This window comes from Triturus cristatus, chromosome 2_1, assembly GCF_964204655.1.
Source record: "Triturus cristatus chromosome 2_1, aTriCri1.1, whole genome shotgun sequence".
Classification (NCBI taxonomy): domain Eukaryota; kingdom Metazoa; phylum Chordata; class Amphibia; order Caudata; family Salamandridae; genus Triturus; species Triturus cristatus.
The window spans coordinates 694,002,517-694,022,947 of NC_140581.1; the positions used below are offsets into that span (position 1 = coordinate 694,002,517).

The 20,431-nt window shown below is 47.3% G+C and overlaps 1 protein-coding gene across 8 annotated transcripts in view; it reads right to left on the reverse strand.

Annotated features, from left to right (window-relative positions):
• The window catches only part of YTHDC2 (YTH N6-methyladenosine RNA binding protein C2), a 1,174,422-nt gene that overhangs the window by 481,104 nt on the left and 672,887 nt on the right, over positions 1–20,431 (reverse strand). For all 8 annotated transcript variants that reach the window (XM_085632632.1, XM_085632630.1, XM_085632634.1 and 5 more), the window contains exons 20-21: positions 524–643; positions 162–434 (exon numbers count right to left, since the gene is read on the reverse strand). In XM_085632632.1, coding sequence (XP_085488758.1) covers positions 162–434; positions 524–643 — 393 coding nt within the window. The remainder of the gene's footprint in view (positions 1–161; positions 435–523; positions 644–20,431) is intronic.

A 20,431-nucleotide genomic window follows, 5' to 3' on the forward strand; every position in this document is an offset into this window, starting at 1 on the left:
GTCCTGCACTCTCAAACGTTTTTAACATGGTTCTTGAAACACTTCATGTTTGTTTGGCGTCCCTCACACAAAGAAGCCGGTTATGTTAAAGTATCGTTTTAAACCGGGTGGTTATTCACACATTTCATATATAATTACTAAGATAAAGGCAGGTACCATACCTGGAAAGCTCGCAGTAAAGCCATATGGTCACTGAATGTCCCGGCTGTGAAGCGCTTCCGGCAGAGCATGGCAGCTCGTTTCTGGGACGCCTGTGTAGGCAGCACGAAGGGATCTCGGTAGGCCAGCGTGCAAGCGATGGTGAGGATAGGATCCAGACACTTCAGCACTACAGCACAAAGCACCATTTTGCCGAGGTGAGGCTCCACGGGCAAATCTGCAAGATGATATCCGAGCTCTGTCAGGTCCTCCCAGGTATCCATGGCGTCTACCATCTGAAGCAGAAAACGGGTTGAAGTTCCATTAGAAAGGGACGCCTGAGAACCACAACCTCCCCTCCTCCCAACCCAACAATGAAGCTTACCTTCAGCATCTGCACAGCATTACGGACTATTAGAGCAGGAGGCGGCTCCGGGGCTTTCATAAGAAAATCCGCGATTGGGCAGTTAATTGGTGCGAGCAGTTTTGTGTGCAAGCACAGTTCCTAAAGATCGGAAACAAAACAAAGTGTTTAAGGCGGCAAACGCGTTTCCTTTCACTGAAATTTGAACTAATGGTTTTAAGACGTTTGCTCTGATCATCATTTTGAACAGAGGGAGGATGCTGGAAGTCTGATAAATTAAACACGGAATCCAAACAGGTAACACTAAAAAGATCACAGACTTCTAAAGAATGTCATTCTTGTTTAACACATTTCAATAGAGGAACGTTTGGTGCGAACGAATAGTACTGATAGGAAAAAACCATAGCATTAGTCAACATTAAAAGAAAACGGCAGCCCTCTAATCTAGAAAATGTATAATCTATGTATATACAATGTAATCGTGTTTTCAGGTTGCTTTGCCTAAAACATTTTATCTATAAACTGGAGACAAGCAACGGATTATCTGCATACCGTGTTAATAATCTGTTTATTTCATTATAAAATGAATTCCCTTCCCCCACAACTGTAGAAGAAAGTCAAACGAGAATACACTGACTCTGGTGACAAACAGAACAACAAAAGGTGAGCATAGTATTACAGGTTTAACCACAACTATCAGGAACGCAAGGCACTTGGAAGAACAGCCTGACAAACATCTGAAACGTCCTGATGCGGAAAAGCACATCCACTGACCATTGTCTTTAGGCATATATTCTAGTAAGAACAGGGCCCGCTATGTGGCCAAACCTTCCACTAATAGGCCTCAAGGCACATGTGATCTGTTGCATTGTCAATATGTCCCATATCTTCACAATCAACATCTGATCTGTACCCCATAGTTTAGCTGTTACTAATTTTGCTGCATTCGACAAGAGAATACAAAATGATACATCCAGTGGACGCATTAGTGTTACTCGTTATTTCCATCAAGATGGCTAAAAATATCGTCAGGCAACAGCAAGCCCAAACCCCTCAACTGTGTTTCTCATTTGTTTCCAGAATTGGTTGTATCTTCTGCCACCCAGGCCCCCCAAATGAGAAGATGGTCTGCATTTTCTCAAACACTGGTCTGATGTTGCTCTATACATCTTAATTCTTGCAGATGCCTTCCAGGTTCTGCATAAAATTATCAAAGTTAGGAAAATCTTTAGAGACCAATTACTGGATCTGTTGACCAAAGTCTAAGCTGAAAGTATGAAATTATTGCAGATACTCTACCACCATTACACCAAAATATAGGTTACGCTCCCACAATGCTTTAATTTGCCCTTTCTTAAACATGTAGTTAATCATGTGATGCTCAGTTTCTCCACCTGTTAAATGATAATTATATACAGCTGGTGTGAATTCGAGATGTATATGTACTGGGATGAAGTAGGAGGGAAAACCTCTATTGTGGGTGTCCTCGTCAGCCAGTCTCATGCTCTCAGTAGGGTGGCAGTTGAATAGTTGATGTACATGGCCTTAGCCCTATGTTAATGACCAATAATTACATCCACCACAATAGCTGAACTTGCCCCATAACTACTCAGCGTTTCTCGTTCTAGGGACAGTCTTTAATAGCCCTCAGCTAAACAGTATAATTTTAGAACTTCACAGTGGGTCAACAATGGCCTCCCTTCTGTCTGTGAGGTGTCAATATCTTCTTACTGATGTGGACCTACATGAAATTCATGATCTTTGTTTGTAACTTCATTTGTTCTCTTCATGGACCCCCTATGGAGAGAATATCGACCATGTTTTAAAGATCATGTAGAATTACCAGCTTTTCGGCTTAACCATGACACGTAACTACATATGCACCTTTAAATCTCTATCGCTATGTTGCAAAATAGCCTCTAATAATTGTTGGTTACAGATATGAAGGATATACCATTGTCATTATAATTCCTAACTATTTTAGGGTAGCCCACGCCAGTTTCTTTCTTCTCTTCTAGTCGGAGATGACCAAGGCATCCGATTTTCCCATGTTAATTTAGAATCTACATACTCTGGAAAACTCTTCAATTTCTTCGAGGAGAGCTGATAACTCACAGTTACAATAATATCACTAGCAAGTAAGCTAACTTTATGCTCGTCTTTGCATATATCGATACCTCTTATTTGGGAGTTAGCTCTATTGTTCGCTTCCAGAGGCAGCTAGCACTGCACAGCAGCGTTCAAAATGGACACCCCTGCTTGGTCCTTCTACTAGTCGTTGAAGTAAAGGATGTGAGAGTCTGCCAATTAGAAAATACACTATATTGGGGGGTAAATAATTAGACAGGCTCAATTTCGTCATATTGTAACCTAGCCCCATTTTCATGACTATTTTACCAGGAAAATATTCCTATATGTGATCAAACACTGTCTACACCCAGAGATGCTTCACTTTATAGATCAAGCAGACAAGCTTTCTCTTATTGTTGGATGCCTTTCTGCTTTTAATGAACCGCACACGTGGATTCTCAAGGGCAGGGAAATCTGATTCTGGCCGAGAGGCTAACATTTGTCTGCATATTTTCACATCTACATTATTTATGGCTATTGGCATATAAAAGGAACAGTGTTCTCGATCTTTAGCCAGCTTAGAGAAATAGAAATCTCTCGTGTGACAGATTGTCAGATGTCACACGAGTAAAGAGTTGACCAATTTATCAATTTTACCACAGAAATTAAAGGCAAAACTGTCGGAACCCAGCACTTTCCCTGTTTTGATAGACCTGATCGCCTTCACAATTTGATCTTTAGTAACAGGGCCCTATAGTACCTCTTTCAATCGAGCAGGGAGTTCTGGGAATTGAGGCTGATGAATGTATAAGAGGTGTTCCTCCTCGGACCAACGTTTCAATGTACATACGGTTTGTAGAAAGCCGTAAATAGAAGTCTCCTCTTCTTCAAGTTCATCACCGTGCCATTCCCATCCATTCGGCTGTATATGTACGCTTTATTAAGTCTGTCCCTTAGTTTTGCTGCGAGTACTTTGTCTGTCTTCTGAATCTGGTCAGAGTAGACCTGCTTCAGCCCTAGCAACATTTGCTCAGCTGAATTCGCCTGAAAGAGTATAAGTTGGGCCATCCCTAACTGTAATTTCTTTTAGGTTGATATGCATTTGATTTTTTTCTCCAGTTTAGCTAGTCCCCTCTGTAACTCTTACTGTCATTATTCACAACACTTATTTCAGCAGTCATGGTCATAATCCTTCACCGAATGACTGGCTTCATCAGGTCCCAAAACCTGTCAGATTGCAACAAGATAGCCACGTAGGATCTTTTGAAGTTTGCTTCTGAAAACATATTGAATGGGAAGTTTTCTGCACCTTAACCCCTTTTGCTGCTGATTCGTCAGGTGTGTTTCTTGGATAGAACATATTTCAGAATTGCACTCTTTCAGCAAGGCAAGGGACCCGCCCTCTTTTATTGAGGGCACAGAGGTCTTTAATAGTGAAAGTGGTTGTACATCTTTCGCCTCCACGTGCCCTGTTCTCCATCATACCATTGCTGTCAGCTCGATCTCAAATTATAATCCAAACACGCTCAAACAACATATAGTAACTCCTTCTGTTTCCTTCAAGAGCTACCCGAGAGCAAACCTTGGATAAACACCCAACCTCAACATAAAGAAATAACATCTTTCTCTGCCTTGAAATGAAATCTCAAATAATAAAGTAAAACATGTGAATAGCAACTGCCTGCAACCCCAACGGAGTCTCTTTCGCCAGAAGTTTCAGTGCCTGCAACAAGGTTAGTGGCTCCAAGCTTTCCACATCCCTTTCAGTGGTTTCCCACCACTGCTACCTAGCCCACTTATTAGGTGACTTGAAACTAATTCTCCACCCACATTTTATCATTTTCCCAGTCTTAAACATTCTGTCAGAACCTTATGCCTTTCTCCAGGAGACATTATGCGCCTCCCTCGGCAATGTACTTCCGATGTATGAATTTTCATCATCAGAATCCCTCTTTTTAGATTCTGCTTATTTAACCTCTCCTACCGCCTTTGCAAGGATTGTTGTTGCGACAATAATTAGATATCAGACTTTGAGACCTCTGATGTCTTCGTTTGTGCTTCCGGAATTTTCATTTTCATAATCTCCTTACCTCCCTAAGGTGAGGTAATTAGGTGTCAGTTGTCCTTCAGTTCAAATAATGGGCCACTAAAAACAAATCTGTTCCTGAGTTACGAAATCAGTGATATGATACAATACAATACACCTACATTTATAAAGCGCGACAGCTACCTCAAACAGAGGTGTCCCGGCGCTACGCAATCAAGCAGGACAGATAGAATGCAGGGGCCCACGTTGGCAAATAGCCATGACTTTAGTGCTTTCCTAACTAGTATTGGCTAAAAAGCCATGTCTTTAGTACTTTCCTGAACTCCAGTTCAGACTGGATAAGTTGCAGCTTATCAGAGAGGGAGTTCCATAATCTGTTCGATAGCACCGTAAAGGATCTGCCCTCCATACGGGACTTTACGAATTGAGGTACACACAGCAAGCTCTGTGAATTTGATCTTAAAGAACGTTTTTGCTGGTAGGGGCGCAAACGTTTCCTAATGTAGTTAGGGCAAATACCTCCCTGGGCCCTGAAAGCTATCGTCAAGGCCTTAAATTCAATCCGTTTCGCAACCGGCAGCCAATGGAGCTGTTTGATTTGCAGAGAGATGTGTTGTCTAAAAGGCACTCTTCTTATTAATCTCGCAGCCACATTTTGCACCATCTGCAGTCTCTTAATCAGATATGCAGGTAGTCCAAGGTACAGACTATTGGCATAGCCCAGCCTTGAGGTTACCGTTGCATGGACGACGACAGTTCTCAGGGAGCAGGTGTAGAAATGTCCTCAGACCTTTCAGTATTCCAAAGCAGGAGGAAGCAATAGAGCGTATTTGGGTTGAAAAAGTCAAGTCGGATTCCCATTTTACGCCCAGATTTTTTGCCGTGGTTGCCGGGGGGCAACCACGGCAGTTCAGCCGCAGGTCGGATATCTGTGCAAAAGAACAGGACCTCAGTATTCTATGCATTCAGTTTTAACTTATTATTGTTCATCCAGCTGGATATGTCCCGCAGGCAGCCACTGAACCTCGCATAGGAGTTTGACGGTTGGTCCTTGAAGGAAAACACCAGCTGGGTTCTCATCGGCGTAGGAGATAGTTCTTCTTCCCCATTTCGAAATGAGTAAAAATAGTGGAGCCAGATAGATATTAAAAAGCGGAGGGCTGAGGTACCCGACACCAAAGGGGCTTGGCTTCCGATTTAAAAGGGTGAAGAGTGACACTTTGTATGCAGTCTCTGAGATAGGATTTTATCCAAGCGAGCGCCATCCCCTCTACTTCTGCCCACTTAAGCCTGTCCAGCAGTGTTCGGTGGTCCTCCGTATCAAAGGCGGCCGACAGGTCCAACAGCACTAACATGGCTGAGGCACCACCGTCCACCTCCATTCTTATAGATTCGGCCACCTCCAACAAAGCTGTCTCAGTGCTGAAGCCCAACAGAAAACCGGACTGTATTTCATGCAAGATGTCACAACTGGCAATAAACTTGGTGAGTTGATATTGGACCAATTTTTCCAGCATCTATGCTGGTGCAGGGAGAAGAGAGATCGGACGATAGTTTTTTAAATCACCCGGATCAACATTAGGTTTCTTCAGGAGGGGCAAAAGCATAGTATGTTTCCATGACTGGAAAGACGCCGGTGGTGAGTGAGTTGTTCCATATAAGGTTCAGGGTAGGATTAAGAATGTGGGCGAGTGCTTCCCACATCTGGGGCGGGGGGGGGGGGGTGTAAGGGTCTTTAGGAGATCTTGATTTACATTTCAGAATTTCAAACAAGAATTCCTGAAGTGAAATGGGGTGAAATTCAGAAAAGAAAGCCTCCCCAACATGGCTATCCTCAGCTTCCGATTCAATGGTGTCAGTCCACATCGGAATCATATACTTTGTGAATTTTTTCCTCAAAGAAATCCGACAGTTTTTCACACAAGGACGGTGATTATGGTATCTTGCTTTCTAGCGCTACTGGATTAGTAAAGGATTTAACTATCTTAAAAATTTCTTTGCCGGAGTTTTCTGCCATGTTTATTCGCTGCACAAAGTAGTCCCTTCTGGAGATGCTCATGGCTTTGTGAAGTTCTTTCAGAGCTTCCTTATAAGTCCTTTTTGCCTGTGGACAGTATGCTTTCCTCCAGAGGTGTTCTTTATATTTACATTTACTCTTTATCACTCTAAGTTCCTCCGTGAACCAAGGAGCCGATGGGGTGAGTCTAGGGGATCTGCCTAGTTTGGCTGGAGCAATATTATCCAAGGCGGCAGAGATCCAGCCGGCCAAGGCGATGGCATCCTTATGATCTATTTCTTATTCTTTCCTCTAATCACATCAGCCAGGGCCAAGCCACGAATAAGTAACACATTTGGTACTTGAAATTCAACAAATCCGTGCCCAGAACACTTTTGGATTTTCTCCTGAATTTCTCCTCTGTCCAACACAACAGACTATCTCCATTCTAACCTTAATGACGGCAAACCCTCATAGGACAGATCCTAGCAATGCAACAACATAAGTCTCCAGATTGTCTTCCTCCCCTTTCTCTTCTACCTTACAGATGCCAAGGTTGTTGCTTCTGTATCTGTGTTGCCAATCCGCACACTTGTACTCCTTGATGTGCGCTTTCTTCTCTAGGGTCTGGCTCGTGCAATCCGCTTCTTAAGTTTTCTTAATCAGGTCCCCAATTACGGACTTGTTGACTACAGTCCTATCTTCAAAAATGTATCACTCTTATTGTGTTTCTTTTATTGTCTGATTGCCGCACGGTTAAGTTTTCAATCTTTTAGTGTGAGATATTTTAGTAGACCATGAAAGCATTCAATCAGGTCAATTGTTTGAGAGGAGCTGTTCCTACTGCAGCATCCACTACATCTTCTGAGACTAACTAAACAAAAGACGATATGCGACACCAGAGCCTTCGTAGATCTGTAGTGAGCGTTGTTAGTGTGAAGCACGCACAGAGATGTGCAGTACAGGTCTGGGTGTCAATAAATTACTTTCTGCTGGCCTTGCTAAACTCACCTCCCTTTCTGACAGCAGTTAGAGGGTAAAAGTTTATTTTTGTGACCTTCCACGCCAGGAGTGCCAAGCCACGAACACCACTGACCACTGACCACTGGTGTGGAGATCAGGCGTTACCGAAGGTAAGTTACTTGTTCATCTGATAGAGATTTCTAGATTGAGAATCCTTACCTTAGTATAGATAGCCAAGCTATATCTCTCCGGATGTGGGTCCGCAAAACTATTTCACACCTAAAAGTTACGCGAGACCGAACGGGCAAATTGCCCATCTCAACAGACCTGACTGTAAAGGCAGTAGTGTTTTGTGAACGTGTGCAGAGAGGCCCACATTGCTACTGGGCAGATGTCCAGGACTGGGACTCAGCATGCTAACAGAGAGGCTGCAGGCTTGGTAATCGTGGAATGAGCATGCAAGTCATTAGGGAGTTGCTTCTTGGCCAATGCATAGCAGAATTTAATGCAGAGCACGATCCATCGGGAGAGGGTACACTTCTCCAAGGGCTTTTCCTCCTTCGCTCCAACATACCCCACAAAAAGTTGGTCATCCACCCGGAACTCTCTTGTGCAGTCAAGGTAGAATGACAACGCTCTTTTTGAATCCAGGCGGTGGAGTCTCCTCTTCTTTAGGACTGTAAAAAGTAGGCAGGGTGATGGACTGCCCTACATGAAAAGGTGTAACCACTTTTAGCAGAAAGGAAGCTCTAGTTCGAAGAACCAGCTTGTCTGGGTAGATGTTCAGATATGGAGGCTTGTATGACAAAGCATGAAGCTCACTAACCCTCAAGGGAGATGTTATTGCCACCAGGATGGTCGTCTTTATGGTAAGGAGCTTGAGAGGACAGTTGTGCAAGGCTCAAAAGAGTGTACATCAAGAACGTCAGGACAAAATTAAGGTCTTACTGAGGCATGATCAAGGGGGAAGCAGGAAACATATGTTGCAAACCTTCCAGAACCTATGTTCAATAGGGGATTGGAAAAGTGATGGCTGGTAAGGCAACTGCAGAAAGGCTGAGATAGCAGAAAGATAGCCCTTTAAGGTGCCCGGAGCAGAGCTCTGCTGGGCAAGTGAAAGGTTAAAGAGAAGGACCTGAGAGAAAAGAGCAGAAATAGGGTCAACCTGTTTCTCTACACACCATACCACAAACATGCCCCAAAGGTAGGCATATACCATTTTGGCAGAGAGATGCCTGGCTGCCAAGATAACAGTGCAGATTTCGGGCAGAAAGTCTAAAGTGGTCAACTGTCACAGCTCCATCTCCACACAAGAAGGCGTAGCGTTGACATGTTCGGGTGAAGAACCTTCCCTTGCTGCTGTAACCGAAGAGGTAGCTTGATCAGAGGACCAACGGCCATGCTCAACAACTCGGGATGCCAAACTCTCCGAGCCCAGTCTAGAGCCACAAGAATTTCTTCAGCCCAGTCATTCTGATCTTCTTGAGAGCTCTGTGTAGGAGTGGTAGGGATGGAAAGGCACACAGGAGGCCTGAGCTCCACTCAAGACGAAAAGTGTCTCCAAGGGACAGCCACCTTGGAAACTCAAGTGTGCAGAACTGCTGATATTGTATTGTCTCTGTGGTGGTGAAGAGATCTAACCAAGGTCCTCCCCACTGCAGAAAGAGAGCTTGCACCACCTCTGGATGGAGAAGCCATTCGAGTTTGTCCACCCTGGCCTTCAGAGAGCCTGCCGTGTGTTGAACGACCAGTGATATGCCCTGCTGTTCCAGCCATGGCCAGAGATGCAGGGCCTCTTGACACAGGGGCCACGACCGCACCATGCCTTGCTTGTTGCTTTATCACATGGAGGTGGTGTTGTCCGTGAACACTTGTACTAGTCTTCCCTTGATGGAGGGTAGAAAGACTTTAAATGCCAGCCGGATCACCCAGAGGCTCAAAAGGTTGATGTGGCATTCAAATTCCATCGGAGACCAGAGTCCTCTAATCTCCACCTCACCCCAGTGGGTGCCTCATCCCAGGCGTCACTGTGAGATCTGGTTAGGGAAAAGAGAGGGGTCTGCAGCTGACCCAATAGCAGTTCCTTAACCACCACTGCAGATCGTTTTCAGTTCCCCCGGAGATCAGTATCATGTTTGAGAGGCTCCCCTGATGCTGCGCCCACTGGATCTTCAGGTCACACTGCAGAGCCCACATATGCCAGCAGGCATGTATCACAAGCAGGATACACAAGGCCATGAGTCGCAGCAGCCTCAGTGTCAGTCTCACCGAAGTCCCTCACCAAAGTCCCGGACAGAGGCTAAAACATCGGTATTATAGCCTAAATATCCTGGACTCGCCGTTCAGAAGGATAGGCCCGAAACTGCACAGTATCCAGAGCAGTTCTGATGAAAGGAAGCGTCTGAGAGGAAATCAGATGCGACTTTGGCAAGTTAATAGAGAACATCAGTGAAAGCAAGAGGACCGCTGTAGTCTGGAGGTGGGAGACCTTCAACAGCCAGTCATCAAGAAATGGGAAACCTGGCACCCCTGATCACCACAGATGAGCTGAAACCACCACCATCACCTTCGTGAACACCCAATGGGTACTGGTAAGGCCAAAAGAGAGCACATCTAACTGAAAGTGCTCATGGCCCACCATTAACTGCAGGTAGCGCCTGTAGGAAGGCAGGATGGTAATGTGGAAGTATGCATTCTGCAAGTCTAATGCTACCATGTGGCACGTGAGTCCAGGACAGACAGGACTTGAGCAAGCATGAGCATTTTTAACTTCTCCTTCTTAAAAAGGAAATTAAGAGGGCGCAGGCCAAGGATACAACAAAGTCCTCTGTCCTTCTTGGGCATCAGAAAGTAGCAGGAATAGCAACCACAACTTACTTCTGGTGTCAGCACCCTGTCTATGGCTCCCTAGGCCAAGAGAACCGTCATTTCCTGGTGGCTCAAGGTAAGATGGTCCTCTGTCAGCTTGTCGCAAGCAGGTGGCTGGGTAGTCATGAGGGGAAGGAGTAGCCCCTTCAGACAATCTCAAGAAACCATTGGTCTGATGTTATAGACCTCCAGTGGGGCAGGTGATGGTGTATCCTGCCTCCCACTGAGTGCCAATGATGCTAAGAGGGCAAAATCTTAGGGTTTTGAGGCTGCAGCTGCAGGGGGGGTGGACTCGCCCGACCTCTGGATGTTTGATCCACGAGGTCTGTGGGTACCGCATACTCGGAACACAGAAGCTAGGCTGGGACACATGCGCGCTGAGGTAGCTGGGAGGGTATAGTCACGCCTGGAAGCCCCGTCCATGGTCAGAAAAGGCAGGTCGGGATGGAGAAGGGCCATGGAAAGGCCCAAGGATCTTTGAAGCACTCTAGCGCTGAGTCCACCTTATCTACAAAGAGACAGGAGCCATCAAAGGGCATGTCCATAAGTAAGGCTTGGACATCCCCTAAACAGCAAGTTGTTCTCAGCCAGGCGTGACACCGTAAGGCCACCATGGAGGAAAACACTCTGCTCAGTGAGTCAGTAGCATTTACTCCAAATCTGAACTTAGCTTCATATCTCTCATCAGCAACAGCGTGGGAAAGTATGGTCCGGGCCTCCTCCGGAGCCATAGGTATCACCTGCGCAACCAAATCCCATAGAGCATGGGAGTAACAGCCCAAAAGGCATGCAGCATTCATGGACTACAATGCCAGGCTTGTGGAAGAAAACATCTTCTTGCCTAAGGTGTCCAGCCTCTTGGATTCCCTATCTGGTGAGGCGAAAGGTAATGCACCAGGATTTACACAGGAAGTGGAGGCTAGGACACCAAGCTCTCCGGGGTAGGATGTTGGTGAGGAAATTAGGGTTGGTGAGGAAATTGGGTTCCTCTGGGGTGGAGAGGTGGCAGAAGGCAATCGTCCTGTTAACAGAGCCTCTGTGCTGGGGTTGGACCAAGTCCATAGCAAGACATCTGTAAGGGCTTCATTAAATGGGAGAAGTGGTTCTGAGGGGGGTCACTCCTGGTTGAAGCATCTCTGTCCCGATGTTCGTCTTGACTGCCACTGAGGGCAGGCTAAGCTCTAAGACCTCGGCCGCCCTGGTATGAGAAATGTTACATGCATATATTTTGGTTGAAAATACAATAAAAACATTTACACCATAAGACCTCGGCCGCCCTTCTCACCAATATAAACAGCACGCAGTGCCTGCCAAAGCAAAGCTCCAGCAACGACAGTCCTTGACACCCGACAAGATCTTTGCGCCACACAGACGACCATTCACAACATTGTCCCTGCTCCTGGCGGCCTCCTCTACCGCGAACTGGACTCTTCAAGTTGGACTTTAGAAGGTAACTTTTTCAGCGGGACTGACCTGGTCCCTGTATCCGGGACTCAGGTTCTCTTCGAGTGGGGGAGGGGTCTCTGGTACTCTTCAAGCAGTTGTAAGGCCAGCCATGCCTGTTGACTGTCTGTTGGGTAACGATTTGGAGAGCTCCCCTTGGGCTAAGGTGGAGCGAAGTGCTCATTTGGAGATGTTGGGTCTGCCTGAGTGGGCGTGTGTGACCACACGGTCGATGGTGTTCAAGAGGACCTGGAGCCTGAAAGAGTGGCCCAGGTGCCTGCTTTAAAGAGAAGAGGCTGGGGCCGCGGGAAACCCGCCCCCACAGTTCCCACGGTCCAGGAGGAGGCAGACCTTGAGGGGGATGCCCTGGAACCTACAGGGGAGCAGGCAGCTGACCTGGGGGACCTGACCCATTGGCAACAGGAAGGAGGACCCTCCAGGGAGAAGTACTGCGAGGAGCAGAAGTGCCATTCTCTTGTGGGTTTCCGGCAGCAGGCTGCAAACCAGGCAGCAGGTGATCAGTCTGGATCACATTGGATCTACTGGGAGAATGGTCTCCTGTAAAGTGAGCCTTAGGTTGCTGTGCCTGGGTCAGCCCGTTTGCTGGTGGTACCCCAGCGCTTCAGAGCCTTCCTACTGGGGCTGGCTCATGATGTGCCTTTAGCAGGACATTTGGGGTAGGACAAGACCTTTGAAAGGCTTGTCACCCACTTTTAGTGGCCTCTAATGCGCAAGAGTTCAGACACTCATTGCAGGACCTGTCAGACTTGCCAGGCAAGTGGAAAGAGTGGGGGGAAGCACAAGACTCCTCTCCAGCCATTCCCTGTGGTCAGCACCACCTTTGAAAGTGTGGGCATTAACATTGTGGGGCCTCTGGATCCCAAGACAGCCAATGGCAACAGGTTCATCCTGGTCTTGGTGGACCATGCCACGCGGTACCCGGAAGCCATCCCTCTCAGGACAGTGAGGGTCCCCGTGGTGGGACATGCACTGATGGGGATTTTCTCCTGTGTGGGGTTCCCCAGAGAGATGGTGTCAGACCGTGATACAAACTTCATTTCTAAGTATATGAAGTCCCTGTGGTAGGAGTATGGGGTAACTTATAAGTTCACCACTCCTTACCACCCACAAGGTAATGGGCTGGTTGAGAGATTCAACCGGACCCTCAAAGGCAGTATTATGGGTCTTGAGGAACCTATGAGGCTTAAATTGGATGTCCTCTTGCCATGCCTTCTCTTTGGTGACAGAGAGGTGCCACAGAAGTCCTTAGGGTTCAGCCCCTTTGAACTGCTCTATGGTCACCCTGTAAAATGACCTCTGAGTTTGGTAAAGGAAGGCTGGGAGAAAGCGCCCAGGAAACCTCCCCAGGATGTATATAGTTACATGCTGGCCTTCAGAAACCAAACCCGGCGTTTCAGGCAACTCGCCCAGGCTAATCTGGAAGCTAACCAGGAAGATATGAAGCGTTGGTACGATCGGTATGCCACTCTGATTGAGCTTCAGCCTGGTCAGAAAGTTTGGGTCATGGCCCCCGTGGAGCCCTGTGCGCTCCAGGATAAGTGGACCGGACCATTTGAGGTGGTGGAGCGCAAAAGTGATGTCACCTACTTGGTGGACTTGCGGTCTCCAAGGAATCCTGCATGTGAACCGCCTGAAGCCCCACTTAGAAAGGTCCGAAGTGGGCATGCTACTAGCGACAGATGCTGGAATGGAGGAGGAGTCTGAGCCTCTTCCTGACCTCCTGTCTGCAACAGAGCAAGATGGGTCAGTGGATGGTGTTAACCTCTCTTCCACCCTGACACCTGAGCAGCAGAATGACTGTCGCCAGTTGTTGGGATAGTTTTCTGATTTGCTCTCCCTGATTCCCAGTGTCACTGATTGGTATGTCCAAGATGTAGACACTGGAGACAGTCCTCCTGTTAAGCACAAAACTTACAGAGTGACTGACAGGATGAGAGCTTGCATCAAGGAGGAGGTCTCCAAGATGTAGGCATTGGGGGTGATTGAGTCCTCGAACAGTCCTTGGACCAGCCCAGTGGTCTTGGTCCCAAAGGCTGCCTCACCGGGTGCCACGCCAAATCTCCGGTTCTGTGTGGACTACCGAGGGCTCAATTCAGTCACCAGGACTGACGCGCACCCCATCCCCAGAGCTGATGAGCTCATTGATCGGTTAGGGACTACCCGGTACCTCAGCACGTTTGATCTAATGTCTGGGTACTGGCAGATTGCCTTGACTAATGGGGCAAAAGAGAGGTCAGCATTCTCCACACCAGATGGGCACTACCAATTCCGGGTTATGCCCTTTGGAATGAAGAATGCCCCTGCCACCTTTCAGAGGTTGGTCAATCAGGTGTTGGCTGGACTGGAAGATTTCAGTGCCGCCTACCTGGATGACATTGCAGTGTTCAGTGCCAGTTGCAAAAGAACATCTGCGCCACCTCTGGGAAGTGTTGATGGCACTGCAGAGAGCAGGCCTCACAATCAAGGTGAGTAAGTGCCAGATCGGGCAGTGTTCTGCGGTGTACTTGGGACACCAGGATGGGAGCGGCCAGGTGGCGCCCCTACAGCCCAAGATTGAGACCATTCTGGCTTGGGAACCCCCCCCCCCCCCCCCCAATACCCAGACAGGGGTGAGAGCCTTTTTAGGACTCACTGGGTACTACAGGAGGTTTCTCAAGGGGTATGGCAGCATTGCTGCACCCTTGACAGAGCTGACTTCCAGGAAGCAGCCCAAGAAAGTGAATTGGACTGACACCTGTCAGAAAGCTTTTGATGCCCTTAAGACTACCATGTGCACGGAGCCCGTGCTCCTGGCACCCAACTTCTTAAAAGAGTTTATCGTATAGACAGACGCTTCAGAGCATGGTGTGGGGGCTGTTCTTTCACAGATAAATGAGGAGGGCCTAGACCAACCTGTAGCCTTCATCAGTAGGAGGTTACTTCCACGGGAACAGAGGTGGAGTGCAATTGAGCGTGAGGCATTTGCTATGGTCTGGGCACTGAAGAAGTTGAGACCATACTTGTTTGGGACTCATTTCCGGGTTCAGACAGACCACAGGCCCCTCAGATGCTTGATGCAGATGAGGGGTGAGAATCCAAAGCTGTTGAGGTGGTCCATTTCCCTGCAGGGGAAGTACTTCATGGTGGAACACCGCCCTGGTACAGAACACGCCAATGTGGATGGTTTGTACAGATTTTTCCGCCTTAGTGTAGAGAACTCCCAAGGGGTGGGTAGTTCTCCCCACATTTCAGCTGGAGGGGACACGTGTTAGACCTGGCACCATTGGCGTGGGTCTCCCTTCCATTTTTTTGCTGTTGCCTCCTGTATTTTTGCAATGTGTTTTGCTGGTCTAGATGCTTTGGGCACTGTGCCACTGCTATTCAGTGCCACAGTGCAAGTGCTCCCTATTGTAAAGTATTGTATTGGATTAGTGACTCCATGATTGGTTCATTTGATTTACTTGTCAGACCCTAGTACAGTGCACCATGTGTGCCTAGGGCCTATAAATCAAATGCTGCTGGTGGGCTTGCAGCACTGGTTGTACCACCCACAGACGCAGCTTGTAAAATGTAACTCAGGCCTGCCATTGCAGAGCCTGTGTGCAGCCTGGGGCTGCCATGTCGACCTAGCTAGTGCACACACTTGTCAGTCCCTAAACCTTACCTTTTCTACATGTTAGTCATCCCTAAGGTGGGCCCAAGGGCGGGGTGCATTGTATGCAAAAGGTAGGACATGCCCCGATGTGTGTGGCATGTCCTGATAGTGAATTACAGCCAATTTCGTTTTTCACTATTACAAGGCTACCTGTTCCCATTGGCCATAATGGGCAGTTTGGTTATAACATCTTATAATCCTAACTGACTGAGGGAACTAGGTAGAAATTCGAGTTTAGTATGCCTGAACTCGGAATGATAAAATACATCTTTTAGTGAAGTTGGTTTTAACATTCTGTGTTTAATATTACCACTGTTAGATAGTAGGTATTTTCTTGCCTAACCATCTAAGCCTGCCTCTGCTAGGTTGTGTATTCCATGTCTGGTTTGTGAGTGACAGTAGCTGGGGGGGCTCCAGGAGACAGGGTGAGTCAGCACAAGGCTGAATAGACCTATCTGCATGAGGAGTGGTGGGAGGAGTAGCACCTGGGCCTGACTAGGGCTGTGACTGCCTTCAACAATGCTGGCTCCACCTCATGTGGTGTGTCTGAAGACCCTGGCCCACACTGACAAAGGAAGAAGGTGTACACTGGCAGGAAGCACCCAGAACTGGTTTGGACTAGGTACAGACACTCTCTGCCTTCAGAGACAAAGGATTTTGGTGTATAAAAGGGGGACCCAGACCCCAGAACTTTAGATCACTTCTGGGAATCAAGACGACCCTTTGCCAAGGGGAAGAACCAAGGAAGCTGAAGGAGGAGACTGTCCCTGTGCTGTGCTGGTGGGGTGGACCTGCAGTGGTTACTTTATTGCCAAGGAAAGGAGAAAAGGAACTTTGAGTGTACTTTTGCAATCTTGAAGAAGAATCTCCAAGGGCTTGAACTGTGCTTGCCTCCTGCCTGAAGTCTCAGGGATACACGACTTCACCACCAGCTCCCCTGAATTCCCTTGCTGTGGGATTCTGCCTGCAGGGAGGTGCCTACTGTTGTTTGGGCCCTCTGAGAAGACTGCGAGTCGCTGGGAGCTGGAAGCGCGACGCAACGAGGAGAAACGTGTCTCCGCCGCAGCAGTTGCCGTCGCATCGCCGAAGAAGCGTGCCGCCGCTGCAGCTGTTCGCCGTCACATCCTCGACGAAGCGTGTCGCATCACCGTAGAAGCGTGTCGCAGGGCCTGTCGTGGCTCAGAAGTTACCAAGTTCGACGCACGGCTGTCGGGCGTGCATGCCTCACATCCAACTTTGTCGCATCGCATCAAGACACCATTTTCTCGCATCGCACCGGATTGTCGCATTGCATCGAGGCGCCATCTTGTTGCATCGCAACAGATCACAGTAAGAAACCAACGCTTTACCTCCTCTCCGGTAAGGAACCGACGCATCACCTCCCCTGCGCTGCAGTAAGGAACCGACACATCACCTTCCCTGCGATGCTTTTGTTTTTACTGCGTGACGCATTCAAGGTTGTTTGAGAGTAAAGTGTTGCATTTACCATCTACATTGAACTAAGCCATTTCTACCATTTTAAAGTCTATTTTTGACTACAGTATTGTGGATTTTTGTCGTTTGGTCTTGTGTTAAGTCTAGTAAATATTACTTATTTTTCTAAACTGGTGTGGTGTTCATTTGTAGTGTTTTCAGTGTATTATTGTATGTGTTCACAAATGCCTTACACAAGCCTGTCTGCTCGTGCCAAGCTACCAAGGGGGTGAGCAGAGGTTATTTTAGAAGTGTACCCCCTTACCCCGACTAGAAGCAAGGGTCCCTATTTGGTCAAAGGTACCTACCTCTGCCAACTAGAGACCCCCAGTTTTAACAATCTGCAACCTTAACAGACAGATAGAATGTCAGAAGTAAATTTCATATAACACCAATCCTACCAATAGGAACAAAATAATTCAGATTTTCATTGATAAAAGAGATGATGTAATGCACTGGTCTGTAAGCATTCTGAAGCCTGCTGACCAGACTCAGCAAAATCACTCAAAATGTGACAACTTGGATGAAACTAATTTCTCTCCAGCTCGTTTCAAAAGGACCATACTGCTGAACAGAAGTTCTCAGCTCACTTGTACCACACACATTAGATAGAAGTGGCTTTAACAAAAACAAAGTGCCAAGGAACACAGCATTCTGCCTGCCATGTGCTAAGTCACACCCACTTTTACCAATGTGGCCTGCACATATGTGAAGGGCAGTGTTCATTTTACAGCTGTACAGGAGGGATAAAGTAGGTACACACCCTTCAAACATTGGAAAAAAATTGGGCTTCCAAAAATATGATAAGTGGACATCTTTACAACAATTTTTTAAACATCCTCCAAGGCCTTCTGAAGGGTTTATGCTGTGAACCTGGACAAACTACCAGTGGGGATCCAATTATACCTATGAAATCTCCAGTCAGCATTGTTAAGTAGCTCAGCCAGATTGGAAACTCGGGTGTCACATATTATATCTGTTAGAAATGGGGGTCTTTAGTTGGCAGAGGTAGGTACCTTTGTCCAAATAGGGAACCTGGCTTCTAGTCAGGGTAAGGGAGATACACACTTTAGATAACCCCTGCTCACCCCCTTTGGTAGTTTGGCATGAGCAGACAGGCTTATCTGAAAGGCAATGTTTAAAGTATTTGTACCAACACTCACAGTAACAGTGAAAACACTACAAATGGACACCACACCAGTTTATAAAAATAAAGTTTCTTTATTTAAACTTAACAAAATCAAAACGACAAAAATCCGACATACACAGTTAAAAATATGACTGTCAAAAGGTTTCAAGAACTTGTACAATAGAACTCAATGGATGCGTGACTTTTCACCAAAGTACCTGTAGATGCGTAAAAAGTTCCCAAGCCAAACTGTGGTAAATTTAGAAAACAAAGAGATGCGGCACTCCTGAAACCTGAGGTAGGCGATGCGACAGGTCTGCGGTACCCAGAGGATGAGTAGCGTTGGTTCCGGTCTGCATGGTGAGTGATGCGTCGATTCTTCGTACTGGTTCCGGTTCGCAGGTGATGCGTCGGGAAAGCGGGCTGCACAGGTACGATGCGTGGATCTCCAGGATGTGTCGGCGATCGATGCGTCGGTCCGCTTCAGCCGCGATCCCTCGATGCGTCGATTCTTGCAGCGGTGATAGGCGCTGTTACGGTTTTTGCAGCAGCACGGCGATGCATGGAAATTCTTCTTGCGCTGTGGAGATGCATCGAGAAAACAGCCGCAAGAAGAGCGATGCGTCGATTTTAGTGGTTCTTCAAGTTTCTTCTTTCTTTTAGCTCCCAAACAGCAGCAACAACCTCCAGATGCCCAAAACTGGCACAGGCCCCTTTAGACAGGTCAGAACTCCCAACAGCAGAGTTCAGGGGAGCTGGGGGTGAAGTCTTTGTGTCCCTGAGACTTTAGAACAGGAGGCCAGCGCATACAGGCCCTTGCAGATCTTCTTCAAGCAGGGGACACAGCAAAGTCCCTCTCCTTTCCTTGGTAGAAACAGCAACTGCAGGCCAACCCCAGACACACAGCAAGGGCAGTACCTCTTGAATTCCAGGAATGATCTAAAGTTCTGGGGTTGGAGCCCCAATAATTATACTACAAAATCCTTTGTTCTCTGGTGGCAGAGAAGCCCTGTACCCAGCCAAAACCAGTTCTGTCCTCTCCAGTGCAGCTTCCTGGCAGGAGGTGGAGACAGCATTGTGGAAGGCAGACTAGGCCCATTCAGGTGAAAGGAAATCTACTCCCCCTACTCTAAACGCAACCCAGGTTTATTCAGCCCAGCCCTGACTCATCAGGCTCTCTGGAGCCACTGCTCCTCCCCAGCCCCTGACACGCCAAAACCCAGACAGGCAATTCACATCTCAGCAGAGGCACACTGGAAGGTTGAACAAGAAAATACCTACTTTCTAAAAGTGGTATTTTCAAACACAGAATGTTAAAATCACCCATACTAAAAATTGCATCCTAACATTCTGAGCTCGGGCATACTAAACTTTATTTTCCTACCTTGTTCCCAGGGGCAGTTATGTTTATAAGACGTTATAAACAAACTCCCCATTCTGTCCTATAGGAACAGGTAGCTTTGCAACAGTGAAAACCAAAATTGGCAGTAATTTACTATCAGGACATGTTACACACATCAGTACATGTCCTACCTTTCACATACACTGCACCCTGCCCAGAGGGGTACCTTGGACCTTCCATAGGGGTGTCTGATAAGTAAGAAAAGGGAAGTTTAGGCACTGGCAAGTGGGTGCACTTGCTAAGTCGACATAGCAGTTAACCAACTGCGCACAGGCACCGCAGTGGCAGGCCTGAGATATCTTTTCAGGGCTACTAGTGTGGGTGGCACAATCAGTGCTGCAGGCCCACTAGTAGCATTTGATTTACCAGCCGTGGCACACTTAGTGCACTTTACTAGGGACCTACTGGTAAATCAAATATGCCAATCAGGGAGAACCAATTAAATTCACAATTTACACAGGGAGAACTTGCACTTTCACACTTATCAGCAGTGGCAAAGTGCCCAAAGCATCTAAGCCAGCAAAAACGAAATCCAGCACAACATCAAAAATACAGGAGGTACAGGCAAAAAATGTCAGGGAAAACCACACCAAGGATGCCAGGTCTAACACGTGTCCCCCTCCAGCTGAAAAGTGGGGTGAGCTATCGACCCTCTTGGGAGTTCTCATCACTAAGGCGGAAGACCTGTAGGGAGATGGCCCACCTCAACAAGTTTCGAATTCTTACCACTCATCTGCATCAACCATCTGAGGGGCCTGTGGTCTCTGTGAAACCGGAAGTGAGTCCCAAACAAGTAGGGCCTTGGCTTCTTCAACGCCCAGACCACAGCAAAAGCTTCCCTTTCAATTGCACTCCACCTCTGTTCCCTGGAAAGTAGCCTCCT